The sequence below is a fragment of the Saccopteryx bilineata genome, chromosome 5 (genome assembly GCF_036850765.1).
Source record: "Saccopteryx bilineata isolate mSacBil1 chromosome 5, mSacBil1_pri_phased_curated, whole genome shotgun sequence".
NCBI lineage: Eukaryota > Metazoa > Chordata > Mammalia > Chiroptera > Emballonuridae > Saccopteryx > Saccopteryx bilineata.
Genome location: NC_089494.1, coordinates 5682832 through 5698433, shown reverse-complemented (window position 1 = coordinate 5698433; position 15602 = coordinate 5682832). Strand labels below are relative to the sequence as shown.

At 53.6% G+C, this 15602-nt stretch overlaps 1 protein-coding gene across 1 annotated transcript in view; it reads left to right on the top strand.

The window, feature by feature from the left end:
* MROH2A (maestro heat like repeat family member 2A) overlaps nucleotides 1-15602 on the top strand; it is a 49881-nt gene that overhangs the window by 14551 nt on the left and 19728 nt on the right. Inside the window, exons 11-21 of the mRNA XM_066233008.1 lie at nucleotides 2549-2625; nucleotides 3345-3464; nucleotides 3931-4041; nucleotides 5817-5964; nucleotides 6958-6998; nucleotides 7486-7627; nucleotides 7842-7894; nucleotides 8308-8415; nucleotides 13250-13369; nucleotides 13570-13692; nucleotides 14774-14926. Coding sequence (XP_066089105.1) covers nucleotides 2549-2625; nucleotides 3345-3464; nucleotides 3931-4041; nucleotides 5817-5964; nucleotides 6958-6998; nucleotides 7486-7627; nucleotides 7842-7894; nucleotides 8308-8415; nucleotides 13250-13369; nucleotides 13570-13692; nucleotides 14774-14926 — 1196 coding nt within the window. The remainder of the gene's footprint in view (nucleotides 1-2548; nucleotides 2626-3344; nucleotides 3465-3930; nucleotides 4042-5816; nucleotides 5965-6957; nucleotides 6999-7485; nucleotides 7628-7841; nucleotides 7895-8307; nucleotides 8416-13249; nucleotides 13370-13569; nucleotides 13693-14773; nucleotides 14927-15602) is intronic.

Here is a 15602-nt window from a genome sequence, read left to right as displayed (position 1 = left end):
TTTTGAACAAGGCGCCCCCTGCTGGCAGTACTCAGCCCTGCAGGCGCACCGTTAGAAGAACATGGGGTGCCTTCTGCAGGGCGCTTCAGCTGGGTGTCCCCGTGCACCCGCACAAACCCAGCCGCACGGCCTCTCCTCAACAAATGCGAAGTTAAGCATCAATGAGGTCCTTTTCACCAGTTCAGTGGGCAGAGATGATAGTGGCTAGGGTTGGCCTGGCCATTTTTCTGTAAAAGGGGAGAGGAAAAACGTTTTCACAGGGTCTCTGGAACAATTACTCAACCCGGCCGTGGTAGGGGCCGAGCAGTCAGAGATGGCAGAGCACGGCCGTGTTCCAATAAAACTTTATTGTCAAAGACAGGCTTTGGGCTGCATTTAGCCTGCGAGCCACCCCTTGGCTAATCCCCAGTCTAGAATCACATGAAACCCATTTCTTACACGTCTCTGACAGGGGTGTCAATTGATAAAAGAATTCTGGATGCTCAATTGGATAGGGACCAAAACCTGGGGGCTCAACTATCCAACTTTTTGTCAGTTCTCTGAATGACATAATTGCCCAAAGGTTCTTAGACAACAGTGTTCATTATAACATTGTGCATCCAAAGCAAAAAATTGTTTTTCTAGAGGGAATTTGTGGAACAAATTGCTGTGGACCAGCACGGCTAGTAATTCTGGGTCCTGAGGGAGAATGGTGCGGAATTAAGAAAATAGACTCACTGAGAAAAGAGGGTGGGATCAGGAGGCCTCTTCAATGCTGATGGCAATATCCGAGCGCCCTATAGCCCCCAGTTTGCTTTATTATATAACCATATGCAAATAAGGAAGTCTTTGATACAAAGTCACACATCTGAGGCAAAAATAGGAACTCTCTTAAGGCATAAACAGGAATCCCCCCACCATGCAAAAGTGAAAACAACCAACAGCTGAACAAACAAATAGTAAGAGGAAGAGCATGTAAATTGCTTCCAGCAACTTAAGCAAGTGAAGTGGGTGCAAATACTCAGCTTCCTAGCCAATGTGGAGGTGGAGGGGGGTAGAACTTAGCCTTTTGCTAAGCCTGGAATTTACAAAGGCTTTTCACCACTTGCAGTCTACCACAACAAATGAAAGTGCATCGTGGAGTATATGCCACCACTAAGCGTGTCATCGATCCACACTTTTCTGTGGAAATGCGGCCCTGTACCTGTTAAGTGTAATGATTCAGTATGAGATAGCATGGGCAGCATGCCTTAGGTTATTTGAAAGAAAATCTATTTATTTATACACAAATGGGTTTAGAAGGACACAGACTTGGGAGTGGTTATCTTTTCATTTTAACCTTGCAATGAACATACACTATATTTATAATCAGAACAATAAGGTAATGTTCCCCCTCGTGCCCGATGACCTCCTCTCCTTTCCTGTTTCTCCTCCACTGACGTTGACGTCTAGTGACACCTCGCTTTGGCCATGGCATCCACCTAAGCGCCCGACCCTAAGTCTGTCTGTCCACGCTCTCCCCAGAACCTTCTCAGGGGAATGCTTTCTCACCTCCTTTTTTAGCGGGGTGTGCTATCACCAGTTTAAAAACACAAAGCAGGTCCTGGCCGGTTAGCTCAGCGGTAGAGCGTTGGCCTGGCGTGCGGGGGACCCGGGTTCGATTCCCGGCCGGGGCACATAGGAGGGGCGCCCATTTGCTTCTCCACCTCCTCCCCCTCCTTCCTCTCTGTCTCTCTCTTCCCCTCCCGCAGCTGGGGCTCCGTTGGAGCGGAGATGGCCCGGGCGCTGGTGATGGCTCCTTGGCCTCTGCCCCGGGCACTAGAGTGGCTCTGGTCGCGGAGGAGCAACGCCCCGGAGGGGCAGAGCGTCGCCCCTGGTGGGCGTGCTGGGTGGATCCCGGTCAGGCGCATGCGGGCGTCTGTCTGACTGTCTCTCCCCGTTTCCAGCTTCGGGGGGAAAAAACACACACACACACAAAGCAGCGTGTTCCATGTGCCAGGCACTGTGTTAGCTCATTGCTGCTCACAGCAGCTCTGAGAGGGAAGTACTGTGATTATCCATATTCTACAGGTAAGGGAACTGAAGCACAGAGGGGCTAAGCAGTTCACCCGAGGTCACACAGCTGGGGTGTAGTGGGGCCAGGATTTGGGCCCAGGCTCTCCACAGATGTGCTTTGCAGCCTGCTGTACCCACTGTGTGCCCAGCACCATGTGCCTGGCGGAGGGGACTAAACCTCTTAAGCGGAGACTCCACTTTCAAAGAGAGTCCATCTGGGTTTGGAAGAGACACGTGCAGAGCGGAGGTCAAGGGAGCCAGGTGTAAATGCCGCTGCCCGCTGAGGCCGGGCATGAGGGGACGGGCTGGGCATTGGAAGGACAGGGAGCCTTCTGAGGGAGGTGCCCTTTGGCATGTGGTAGGGGGGTCGGAGGCTTGCAGGAGGCTGTGACGTGGAGAAGCCCCCTGATGTCTGGCGCCCTGTGCCAGGTGCTGGGCAGGCCCGCCGCTCCAGTGTCCCCTCAGACCCCAGCCCTGAGGCCCGAGGCCCTGCAGGCTGCGTTTCCTCTTTCAGAGCCTAGAATGAATATCAAGACCATCTGCCTGGCCATCCGGGTGGTCAAGAACACCCTGTCTGACACTCGCTCCAAGGTGACAAGGCAGGCACCCGGAAGGGGGTGCTGCTGGGAGGCAGAGGGCAGTGGGCAGGCGACCGTCTCCCCTCAGTGGGCCCCTCTCCCGCTCTGTGGTGGTGGGACCTCCTCGGACAAAGCCCTGCCACGGAAAACCCAGCTGCTGCCTCGGGGTGCTGTGAGGTCTCGCTACTGCATTTGAGAAAAGCACCTGTAGCCTCCAGCCTCCAGCCTCCAGATTGGGCGCCACTGCAGCTGTGGGTCTGGCCTCAGGCCCTGGGGGCTGCTGCCCACCCCCAGGGAGGGGAGGTCCAGGACGGCAGCATCTGCACTAAGGAGGAGGGAATGGCGGATTTGGGCTGGAGATCAGGCAGAGTCGTCTTCAGTGCCTGGAAGCTGGCAGGGAAGGGAGAGGACGCTTGTCCTGTGCTGCCCGGCGTGAGCCCCAGGGAGCCCCAGGACGAGAGTCAGGCGGTGCCCTGAGGAGAGAGCTGTCCTCTCTGTGCTCTGAGTGGCTAAGCTGAGTCTCCTTGGTGGGAATGCTGCAGACTGGGGCCCTCTGGATGAGATGGGGTGACAGACAGGGTGGGCAGTGGCCAGGTGGGCCCTGAGGCCCCTTCCAGCCCAGAGCACTCCCAGTTCTAACTGTTTCATGTTGTGGGGTGGGTGTTGGACGCCGAGCCTCCCACCCTGGAGCCCACCCCAACCCCCGGTACGTCCGCCACCCTGTCCCCCCAGGTGAGGATGGCCATTCTCCGCATCATTGGCCAGCTGGCTCTGTCCGGCTTCCAGAACAGGATCAAAGGCTGGGGCCTGAAGTACGTGTCCATGCAGCTCACACTATCCACCTACAAAATGGTGAGTGTCCCTGGCATGCAGACGTGGAGCAGCGGGACTTGGGAAGTTGTTTCCAAAGTGTCGAGGATAGTATGTACCTGAGCTGTAACCTGCACGCCGCTAGGTCCTTGGTACGAGCAGAGGCGGATTTCACGGCAGGTGCGCCGGGTACGTGCCTTGGGCCCCGACTTCTGAAGGGCCCTGGAAAACCCGGACTTTACAGTTTTTTTAAGGGGCCCAATATTTTTCTCTGTGCCCGGGGCCCCGACCGACCTTAATCCGCCTCTGGGTACGAGTATGCAGACCCGGAGTAAACCACAGGTCCAAACAGGTGCAGCCACACAGGTGGGCGTCTAGAAAGCACAGAGAGACGGTCACAGCTCCAAGCATCCCGGAGGCTCGGCGTCTGGGCACCGAGCCCCACGGGGGTGAGGAAGCCCCTTGCCAGCCCACAAGCAGGGGGGTCCCCTCGGTTCTGTGACTCCAGACAAACCGCCGGGAGAGCTTTCACCAGAGGGACCTGGAGGAGAAGATGGTCCACAAAGTCACCATGGACACCGTGAAGATCATAACGTCTTCCATCAGTGGGATGACCAATGTGAGTGAGCCCCGGCCCCCTGCCCGGTGGCGGGCGCACTGCAGCTGGCAGCTCACGTCTGCACGGCTCCGGCTTGCGGGAAGGGCGCCTGCCCAGAGCTCAGCGCTGGTGCTTCTGTTCCCGCTGCCTGGGGTGCCTGGGGGCCTGAACAGGAGCCGGTGCCAGAGCCAGGTGCTTGTTGGGAACTTAGAGGCCCGGATGCTAGGGCAGTGCCTGGCACACTGTGGTGGGCCTCAACATGTATCAGGTGACTTATTGTCAGAAATGTGTTTGTTACCTGACATCCCTTTCACTCCAAGTGAGTGTGTGAGTGTGTGTATGTGTGTGTGTGTAAAGAAAGTGACGTTAGTGGTTTAATTCCACAAACATTCAGTAAGTTCCTACTGTGCAAAAGACATGAGGGCATCCACCAGAGGAGCTTAGTGTGACCCCAAGGAACTCACAGGCTTGAAGGGAAATAAATGTGTCGACTTTTAATGGCAACACACTGTGAAACAGCAGTAAGATAGGGAAAATTTTACCATGACAGCTCAGGGAGGGCACCACTGTCCAGTAAGGGAGGCCGCGGGCCAGCTGTCCCCATCCGGCGGCAGCTCATCTTTGTAACAGAAACCACGAGGAGGGTAACGATGTCCCCAGTTCATCAAGCGCCTGCGTGCGGCAGACCCTGTACTCAGCTGATTATCCCACAGCCCTAAGAGTCAGGGTCTCTTATTATCACCCTGCTTTTGTAGATGAGGGAACTGGCGACCAGAGGGACGTTAACTCGTCCCAGGCTGGGCAGCAGGCAAACAGTGGGGCCGGGACTTAAAAATGCTGTTCCCAGTTCACCGTCGTGGCTGGCTTCTTGGGGGGACCCAGGAGCCGGGGGTTCTGGTCCCGGCAGCTAGAACAGCTCGAAGGACTGCACTCCTCTTAGTTGGTAGCACAGGGGCCTCCCCCTACACTCCCGAGGGTGTGGACTGAGGCTTCAGGAGCCCCGGGTTAGCTGGGGGTGTCCAGTGATCATCCAAGGAGAGGGGAGGTGGCATGGTGAGGCTGGAGGGCTGGAGACACAGCCCCACGACTCTGCGTTGTCACCATTCCCCAGAGAAACAGAGCCAGCAGGGAGAAGCGCGCGCGCGCGCGCGCGCGCACACACACACACACACACACACACACACAATGTACTTCAAAGCGTTGGCGTGTGCCCTTGTGGGAGGAGCAGGAGCCCGTGCTGCTGCCTCGAGGCAGAGTCTTATCTTCCTGCCCGGGCAACCTGTTTCTTTGCTCCCGGGGCTCTTTGACGGACAGGACGGAGCCCACCAAAGGGCTAATCTCCTTTATGGATTGTGGGCTGCGGTCACATCTACAAAACCCTCCACAGCCACGCCTCGTTTAATGTTCGGTTGACTAACTGGGCACTGTCCCCTGGCCACGTCGACGCGCAAACCTGACCATCGTGGTTGGCGAGCACGGCTCAGTCTCCCACCCTGCGTGCCGCTCCACAGGATTAGGGGGCAGAGGGAGGGTCCTCGTCGTAGAGGACAGAGCTGGGCTCCCAGGACTGGCTGGCTTCCTCCGCCATGTTGGCGGCGATGGGGGTGTGTGTGTGTCACTTAGACGGCCCTGACAAGGACCAGGGTTGGCAGCAGAGCCAGCCAGGGCGGAGGCTGCCCCGGGTGGGCCTGCAGTTCTGGGAGACAGAGGTGAGGCCCACCCCGTGGGCGAGCCTGGCCGTCTCCTCACGTGGCCATGGGCTGGCCCAGCTGATTCTGGCCTCCGTCCCCCGCCAGGAGTTTTGGGTGAGGCTCCTGTGCTACGTCGTGGAGACGGACAACATGGAGGTCCTGACACCCATCTGCATCAGCCTCACAAACCTGGCGGAGCGCCAGCTCCACACCGCTGACCCAGAGGCCAGCGAGGCCAGCAGGAGCAGGCACGGTGGGTGGCACCCCCAGGCCGGTGGGTGGGAGCGGGCAGGCGGGCAGCTCTGTCTCCTGATGTTTCCCCCCGGAGGAGGGGGGCATCTCAGAGTGCAACCCCCCAGGCCACGGGCCGCCCTTGCCACATCTGAGGAGGTGTTAACACCGGAAAAACTTCCTCTGGCGGCTCAGTGCTCATGTCCCCGCGACCTAACCCAGGTCCCACCCTCAGTCTCTCCCCTGATGTGACCTCTCTGGGCTCTGAGCCAGCTGGATGGACTACAAACGTCCCCTCCAAGTCCTCTGTAAGCCGCCCCGCGGTGGTCCCCGCGACTGTGCATGGATGTCAGATTCTCAAAAAAGGGACCAGGCCCGCCTGTGCCCCGGAAGACACCGTTGTTCTTAGAGGGCTGCGCTCAGGGGCCCGGGGCTTTGCTGATGGGCACAGCTGACAGTGGAGGTGATATGGGGCACCCTTTAGGACTCAGGGACTGCAAAGGGTGAAGCCTGCTCTGAGCACCCAGCCAGGCCACCCCGGAGGTCTTCCTCTTGTGTCCACACCCAGCTCAGGGCTGCTGTCTGCTCCTGAGCCCTCTCACTCGCAACTTCTCAGCGGGCCTGGTCCTCCCTGGCCCACTGGTCTGGGCACTTCCTACAGACGCACTGACTCCCAAAGCCTGCAGAGGTGGCAGCTGGGAGGCAGGTGGCGGATGACTGTAGGCTCAGCAGATGCCTCTCGTGGGAGGTTCTGGTGTCCATTACACAGCGGGCTTATCCCGAAGGTAGCATCTTCTAAGCCCCAGCCCGCAGCGCGTGAATCTCCACTCTCCCCAGCAGAAGCCGATTGAAATGATGTTCCTTATGGAAAGTCCCCTGTGCCAACACACTATGCTGGGGACAGTGGGGTGGTGTTGGGGGAGCACCGTCCGGGTCAAGTCCCCCTCGGGGACACAACGGGACGCATCCTGGTTTGGGCCACACGCTTCAGCTGGGGTCCAATCTTCTTCCTCAGTGGAGCTGCCCGCGCCGCAAAAACTGCTGGCCCGTCTCCTGGTGAGTGGCTTCCTCGGGTTGTGCCCTGGCCTGGCTGAGGCCATGTCCCGTGGAGCCTCTCCTGTGAGCTCCTAATACCCAGAGACCCAGGGGTGGGGGGAAGCTGGACACTTGACACAACAGAGCTCCCCCGGTCCCTGTTGTCCTTGCATAGATGTGCAGGGACAGTGTGCTCGGACCTGCTCTCAGAGTCCTCTGCTCAGCCTCGGAGCAGCCGCAGGGCCCCCCCAGGGAACCCCCAGGGCCCCGGCCTGCCTGCCTGCCTCCCCGGGGCACCCCCAGGACCCCGGCCTGCCTGCCTGCCTGCCCCGGGGCGGCGGGCTCCGTCCCACACCCCTGGTGTGGACTCCGGATGCTGACCCGCGAGCCGTGGCCCTGTGGGGTGGCCAGGCAGCTCCCAGTCTCCTCCCGGGTCTCCTTTCTGGGAGAGAGGTGCCCCGGCTGCCCAGACCGGGCAGAGCCCCCCTGGAGCCTTACTTCCCTCCAGGTGCTGATGTCATCCCCCTACGAAGGGGAGGGCAGGGGGATCGCCATGCTCAACCTCCTGAGGACCCTGAGCCAAAGCATCGCGCCCTCCATGGCCGACATGTGGGAGCTGGAGATCCCGCTGTTGGTCAAGTACCTGGAAGGTGAGCTGCTCGGAGGTGCCCACCCTCAGCCAACCGGCCTCTCGGAGTGCAGGCCGGGGCACTAATTACGCCGAGGCTTGTGACAGACCAGCACAGCATGTGTGGGGCCTTGGGGAGGTGGGGAGGGAAATGCTGCGTGTGCTAAGCCAGGCTCAGGGGGTGCCCCACAGGGAGCAGCAGGAGAGAGCACCATGCGTGACCCCTCTTTCTGCAGAACATACAAAGTTTACTTGGCATCAGAAGACCTGGGAGGACAAGCTGATTCAGGTGAAGAGGTGACCCAACCTGCTGCGGCCACGGTGGGGGACAGGGGAGGGATGGATGGAGGACCCTTGGGGGGGTTGGCATGTGGGGAGTTCAGGAGCCCCTAAAGGACACATTCTCCTTCTGTTAGAAGACTTGGGGAGTACCAAGCATGTCCAGGGCTGTCTGTAGTAGCAGGGGAGAACAGAGGGCCTTCCATTCAGGGACTCCAAGTGCTCAGGAAATCAGCCGAGGGGTGACCCCTTCCCACCAGCCCTCAGACAGAGCTGATTCCCAGACCCATGAGCCCGCAGAACATTAACACTGCATCAGGGCTTTATGGATCTGGTGATCCAGAAATTAGGGAGGCTGGGTCACTACTCTGTGTCCCCCAGCCCTCCTGGGGCACTGCCCATCGATGTCTTCCACCTCCTCAGTTTCTGAGACACTCCCTCAAGAAGACTCGGGGTTCCAACTGGAGCCTGCGTCTGGGCAAAGAGCTGAACAACCAGATCGAGAGCTTTGAGAGCCCCTCCCTGGAGAAGGTTGGTCCGCACAGCGGCAGGGCAGCTCGAACAAGGAGCGGGAGGGGTTCCAGAGATGTTGCAGTGGACAGGGTTGTACTGTGTGTGTGAGTAGCTGCGCCTGTGGCTATCTACAAGGTCTTGGGAGGAGGGGTGGGTGGTCCAGACTGGTGGGTTTTAGGTTTTTGTTTAGTTTTTCTTTAAGAACCTGCCTCGTTGAAGCTGGGGATCTTTCCTGCAGTCACTAGCTCCCCCATCCTTCTCACTGCCCTCTCCACCCAATGCTGTCTCATAGCAGAGTCCAACAGTCAGGGACTGAGATGTCCAAACAGGTTTTGGTGAATAGAGAAAGGGTGAGAATGACACTGAACTACAGAAGGCTCTAGGGGTCTCCAGGTTCTAGCTCAGCAGTAAGGAAGATAAGGCCTGGAGGGGGAAAAAGAAAGAGTGGACAGGCTGGGGTTTGGTGCTGGACTCCCAACAGTACTCCCTGCCCACCTGGCAGACTGCTGGACCTAGCTCCTTACACCTGACTCATCCAGATACTGGCCTATGACCACATGTGTATCTTTCACTATGGAAAAGTCTTTACAAAACTATACACATTGTTGAAAGAAGTCAGAGAAGTTCTCAATCATTGGAAAGCATCCCATGTTCATGGATTGGAAGAGAACATAGTGAAGTTCCCAAAATTTATCTACGGATGAAACATGACATCATAATTCCAACTGGCCTTTTTTTCCCCTTTCTTTTTCTTTTCTTGTCCTTTTTCAGAGATTGATAAACTGATCTTAACATTAATGTAGAAATACATGGGGCCCAGAATGGCTAGCAGAATTATGGTTTAATAAAAAGAACAAAGTTGGAGGACTCAGACTTTGCTATTCTTATGCATAACTGCAGTAAACAGGACAGTGGGGCACTGGCGTAAGGGTAGACATATAGATTGATGGAATGGAATTGAAGGTCCAGATATAAGCCTCACATTGACTGTTTATTGATTTTTAGCAATGGTGCCAAGACAGTTCATTGGGGGAAAGAATAGCCTTTTCAACAAATGGTGCTTGGCCAACTGTATCACCCCTCACAAAAGAATAAAGTCGGACTCCTTCCTCACACCATACACAGAAGTTAACTCAAAATGGATTATAGATGTACATATAAAAGTTAAACTATAAAACTCCTGGAGGAAACAGACACAGGTATACATCCTTGAGACCTTGACTTGGGCAAAGCTATCTTAGGTATGACTATAAGCACAAGTGATGAAAGATATAATATAGGTGAATCAGACATAGTCAAAACTAAATACTCTTCTGCTGAATATAGTACCATCAAGAAATGTTAAAAATATTTGTAAATAAATGATAAAATGATAAAAAATATTTGTAAATCAAGTCTGGATGGGACTTGTATCTGAAATATATAAAGAACTTTTATAACTCAATAATAGAAAGATTAAGCCAGTTCAAAAAATAGGCAAAGGATCCAAATAGACATCTGTTTTAAAAAGGACACAAATGGCAAGTAAGTACATGAAAAAGTGTTCACGATCATTACCATTAGAAAAATGCAAATCCAGACAGCAACGAGACACCACTCTGTACACGCAAAGGTGGTTATGATGAAAAGGATAATAACAAGTGTTGGCACATGTGGAGACATTTGGACCCCCATGTATTGTGGTGTGAATCTAAAAAGGTGCAGTGCCTTTGAAAAACAGTTTGGCATTTCCTCCAAATGTTAAATATAGGGTTAACATATGACCTAGCAATTCCACTTCTAGTTGTGTATACCCAGGACACGAGGAATCATATGGCCACACAAAATCTAGTACATAAATGTTCACAGAAGCATGATTCAAAATAGCCAAAATGTAGGAACCACTCCACTCAAATGCCCATCAGTGGATGAATGGATAAACAAAATGTGGTACACTCATACAATGGAATACTAGTCAGCCATTAAAAGGAATAGTGTACGGATAGATGGCACAAAAGAATGATCCTTGAAAGTATGTCAAGTGAAAGAAGCCAGAAATGAAAAAACACGAAAGAAAACATACTATATAATTTTATTTATTTTAAATATCCAGAATAAACATCTCCGCAGAGTTGGAATGTAGGTTAGTGGGGAGAGTGTGGAGAGACGGCTGATAGATATAAGATTTATTTCCAGGGTGACAGAATGTTCCAAATTTAGGTTGTGATGAAGGTTACACAAGTCTCTGAACATACCATTCATTGCATCTGTATGCTTTAAATGGGTTGGTTTTATGATTTGTGAATTATTTCTCGAGATATTTTTTAAAGTTTTTTTTATAGGTGTCAACCAAAAACTGTGTTTGTTCAAAGGTATACCCTTCACAGGTGAGTATGTAAAATAAAGAATAGTGAAGTATATCATACAGGTATCTTCTATAGCTAAATATTACAGATTTGCAGGTAGAAAGTCTTATCAGGTGTCAGTTTATGACCAGATGCCCAATTGGATATAGCAGCTTAAGTAACTTCATCAGGACCCTCCCAAGCTCTTCATTGCTGGACTGGCATCCTCTAGGCAGAAACAAAGTGTCTAAGCAGTAGCTTCCACGACTCATAAATCCAGTAAACAGCCAGTCCTGTTCCAAAATCAACAGGCAGAAGTCACTATCTTCTTATATACAAACAATAAAAAATGCAACATAATGAAAACATCCTATTCAAAGGACCAATGCCTTATAAATTACATAATCGATATATATATATTCAATCAGAAAATGTTACATATGTGAAATAATGTAGGACTAACCTGAGGAACACGACATTACAAGGAGAGAGGTAGGGGAGCCACAGGAAGCCCTAATCAAATAGACACAGTCTCTTGTTTGTAAATAGAAAGTCTCAGGTTCGGAAAAGTGGCCATTGTTCTCAAATTAATCTGCAGCAGCATTCACTGCCAGTCAATTCCCAAAAGGAGTTTCTGCGGAAATTTGACAATTTCATGAAATTTGACACGATTATGTCTAAGTTCATCTGAAAGGAAAACAAAAATATAAGTGAATAGCTACGACTATATTGAAAATGAAACACATTAAGGAAGGTCTCGCTGCCCCTGACCACTCAAAGATCAAAGTGTCCCAAGTAGAATAAAATGGCGGAGAAACCAGAAGAGTACGTGGGTGAATATTTATATATATTATCTTAATGTGGAATGGGGTCCATATGCATGAAAAGAAACCAAGAAAGACGAGTGTTTCCTCTGTGAAAATGACAGTTTTCTGTGTGACAAAGCAAAACTACCATAAATAACATGAAAAGGGAGAAGAGACACTGGGGAGCTCTACCACTGAAGGTGACCTGCCAGTTCAGACTTCCGACGCGCAGTGGTTAAGAAGCGAGCCTCAGACGACGCTTGGTTTCAAATCCTGGTTCTGCCACATCCTGCTCGCTTTTTCAATTATAAATACAATAATTGTAGTTACCTTCCAGAGTTGTGTGGATTGAGTGTGATGAGACATGTTTGTTATTTTTTTCAAATATACACACTTAATTCTATTTTTGTTTTTTCAGTGAGAAGTGGGGAAGCAGAGAGACAGACCCCTGCCTGTGCCCCTACCGGGATCAACCTGGCAAGCTCACCAGATTGCCAATGCCCTGCCCAGCTGGGGCGTTGCTCTGTTGCTCAGCACCTGAGCTCTTAGCACTTGAGGAGGAGCCCATGGAGCCATCCTCAGTACCCAGGGCCAACTTGCTCCAGTTGAGCCATGGCTGCAGGAGGGAAAGAGAGAGAGAGATAGAGAAATGAGAGAGGGAGGGGTGGAGAAGCAGATGGGTGCTTTTGTGTGCCCTGATGAAGAATTGAACCCGGGACATCCACACACTGGGCCAATGCTCTACCACTGAGCCAACCAGCCAGGGCCTATACTTAGTTCTCACAAATAAAAACAAATTAGGAGACCTGGCCAGATACCTCGGCTGGTTGGAGTGTTGTCCCAAAGCGCAGAGGTTGCTGGTTCTATCCTTGGTCAGGGCACAGACAGGAATAGATCAATGTTGCTGTCTCTCCCTTCCTCTCTCACTAAAATTAATACAAATTTAAAATAATAATAATAAAAAGAATAACCAAACAGAAAATAGGAAAAGAAAATAGAAATTCAAAGAATAGATCATGAGAATGTGCAAAGGTGATCAACACGACTAATAAACAAATGAAAATGCTAAAGCCCCACCTCTCACTGATAATGACCTACGTGTGAGAGAATGTGGGAAAATAGGTCCTCTTGGACTGATGAGTAGGAGTGTAAACTGATTCAGTTTGTGTAGGAGAGAAATTTTGCCCTCAATATTTGTAATACGTTTGCCCTTGTACATAGAGTCCAACTGCCCCTGAACATTTATTTTAAAGAATGTAAAAAATGCATAGACATCAGCACATTAACAAAAAATTTAGGATCTGGCTGGTGGCCTAGTGGATAGAGCATCGGCTGGATGTATGGGCATCCTGGGTTCAATTCCCGGTCAGGGCACACAGAAGTGGCCATCTGCTTCTCTCTCTCTCCCTTTCCCCTTTTCTCCCTTTTTTTCTCCCGCAGCCAGTGGCTTAATTGGTTTGATGGTGCTGAGATAGCTCAGTTGGTCTGAGCACATCTGCCTCAGGCACTAGAAATATTTTGATACTTGAGCATCATCCCCAGATAGGGCTGCCAGGTGAATCTCAGTCAGGGTGCATGCAGGATTCTGCCTCACTATCTCTCCTCTTCTCACCAAAAAAAAAAAAAAAAAAGTAGAGGACTGTGTAGTGAGCTCCACACACAGTGACCCCCAGAGGGTGGAATAGAGAGGCCTGAAGCTTCCTCTGTCCTCTGCCTCTCTAGAGCTTCCTGTACCGGGCCTTGGGCTTCACCTTGGCCACGGGACTGGAGGCCGACAAGGTGGAGGTGTTGCTGCTGGAGCTGCTCTACAAGACAGACTACGGCAAGGACTTCGACAGGGAGGTGAGGGCACCCTGCAGACCCCTCCTGTCCGCCAGAGCTCTCTGGACCCTCAGGAGACATGGCATGTGCATGCACGTGGGTACCTGTGTGTGCACAAGTGCCTGCGCGTGAGCCCGTGTGTGTGCATGCTTATGGGCACGGTGGGGTTCCTCCTCTGCCCCCTGCTGGTCCCCTCACCCCAGCTGACTGGGTCCCCCCAGGGCGTGATTCTGTGCTTTGGCCTGTGTGCCCGGGGCCAGGTGAAGACGGTGCTGAACGTGCTGCATGAGTTCGAGGAGAGGATCCAGGAGTCGGAGCAGTCCTGGCAGATCGGCGCCTGGCGGGTAAGGCTTCCTCCCTCCACACCGGTCTCCGCGGGCCTCTTAGAGCGATAGCGCTCTCAGCACCCTACCGCGCTTCTGACGCAGTCACAATAGGAAACCCCCCTTTGTGCCTCCTGTCGTCAAACTGCTGCCCCCAACAGAGCTCTTGCTGTTGGGTAATTATAATCCAAAGAACACAGGTGGCCCTTTTCTGGACCCAGGTGTTGTGGAGGACTCCTAGTCCCCTGTTGCTCATGATGAGGTGCCCAGGTGCTGGCTGGCAATGCAGGGCCCCGGGCCCCCCCAGAGCCACCGGGTCTGAGGAAGAGAGGGTGCTTCCCAAGTGTTGGGAACCCCGTCTCAGTGAATCAGTGGGGCGGGCGGGAGGGGGTGTAACGCCCACTGTGGTGTAGACAAGGGCGCTGAAGCTGGTCCAAAGGCACGCGGCTGGCCAGCGGTGAAGTCAGCCATCTGGTGCAGCGTCCTGCTTCAGGGCCTGGTGCCACAGGGGGCCTGAGTCGCCCACGGGCACACACCTGGAGTCACAGGTGCCTCAGGCGCTGGCCTTGGCCTCGACCCTTGTCCTAGAGGTCGGGCAGTTTGGATGGAGGGTTTCTCAGCCTTCTCCACAGAGCAGAACCCGAGACCCAGCTTTTTGTCTGCAGCCTGGCAGGGTTTGAGAGCCCCCTGCCCCACTTCCACGGTGGGTTTGGTGGTCTCCAATACCTCCTCCCCGGAGAGCAGGGCTGAGGCTGTCTGTGCCCCCTGGGTCCCCAGAGCAGGCGGCTGGCAGGCGGAGGCATGCAGGCGTGCACAGCCAGTCAGAGCTTAGAGGTGTCCACACAGCTAACCGCTCACAGCCCGTGGGCAGTCAGCCCTGCTCACCACGCTACTATACCCCGGGGTCTGGCATGGTGTAGGTGCTCAATAAAAATGTATTGCCCGAATGAATGAACAAGTGAGTCTGACTCAATGGCTCTCTTGGCCTTGTGACCGGAGACCACTCATGGGCAGCTGGGGCAGACCCTGCTCACTCCCATTGGGGCAAGTTGAGCACGTCACCCCTGCCCAGTGTTTCTTCCCCTTGCTGCCGGCCCTGCAGAAGGACCATCCCTGGAGGCGGGAGACAGTGAAGAGCGCCCTCATGGTGATGTACAGCTGTGTGGCCCTGCACTGCCACTGGCAGACCCTCCTCAGCCACGTGGAGCATCCCATCACTGCCAAGATCATTCACCACTACACCAGCAGCTCCCAGGTAGCCCCAGGCAGCCGCGGACCCACACTCCATGCCTGGGAGAGGCCCTCCCTGAGCAGGTCCGGCAGAGAGTCACCTGCGTCCCTCTCTGGGTGGTGGCAAAGCCAGGAGCCGGACCTAGGCACCCATGGCCCACCTGGAGACAGTGGAAGCCCTACCTGACTTGTGGCATTTGGGAGGCCCATAGCCCCAAGCAATGCTCTTATCTGCTGCGGGAGGTGGTGGGGGGTGGGCACGAGTCTCCAGAAGTCACACAATGAGTCTCTCTCCCTCCCTCCACCCTTGCTTCTGCCCCACCCCCACCCCAGACACCTGACCCTAGACCTTTCATAAGGGACACTGTGTGGGGTTGTCTTCAGGAATGCAAAGGGACAAACTACTTTCTTGGAAGAGCAAGGAGGAGAAAACACGGAGACCAAAGCAAACATTCTTTTATTGTTATTTTAAAAATTGTGATAAAATACACATAACGTAAGATGTGCCGTCGTCGTGACCGTTTTGAAGTGACGTTACATTACGTAGGTTCCCATAGTTGTGCAGCGTCGCACCACCCGTCTCCAGACCTCCTCCTCTTGTAAAACTGAGACTCCCCCTCCCCCACCCCTCCCCCTGCCCACCGTTCCCCTTCCTGCCTGAGACGCTGACTACTCATAGAGGCAGAATCACACAGCGTTTG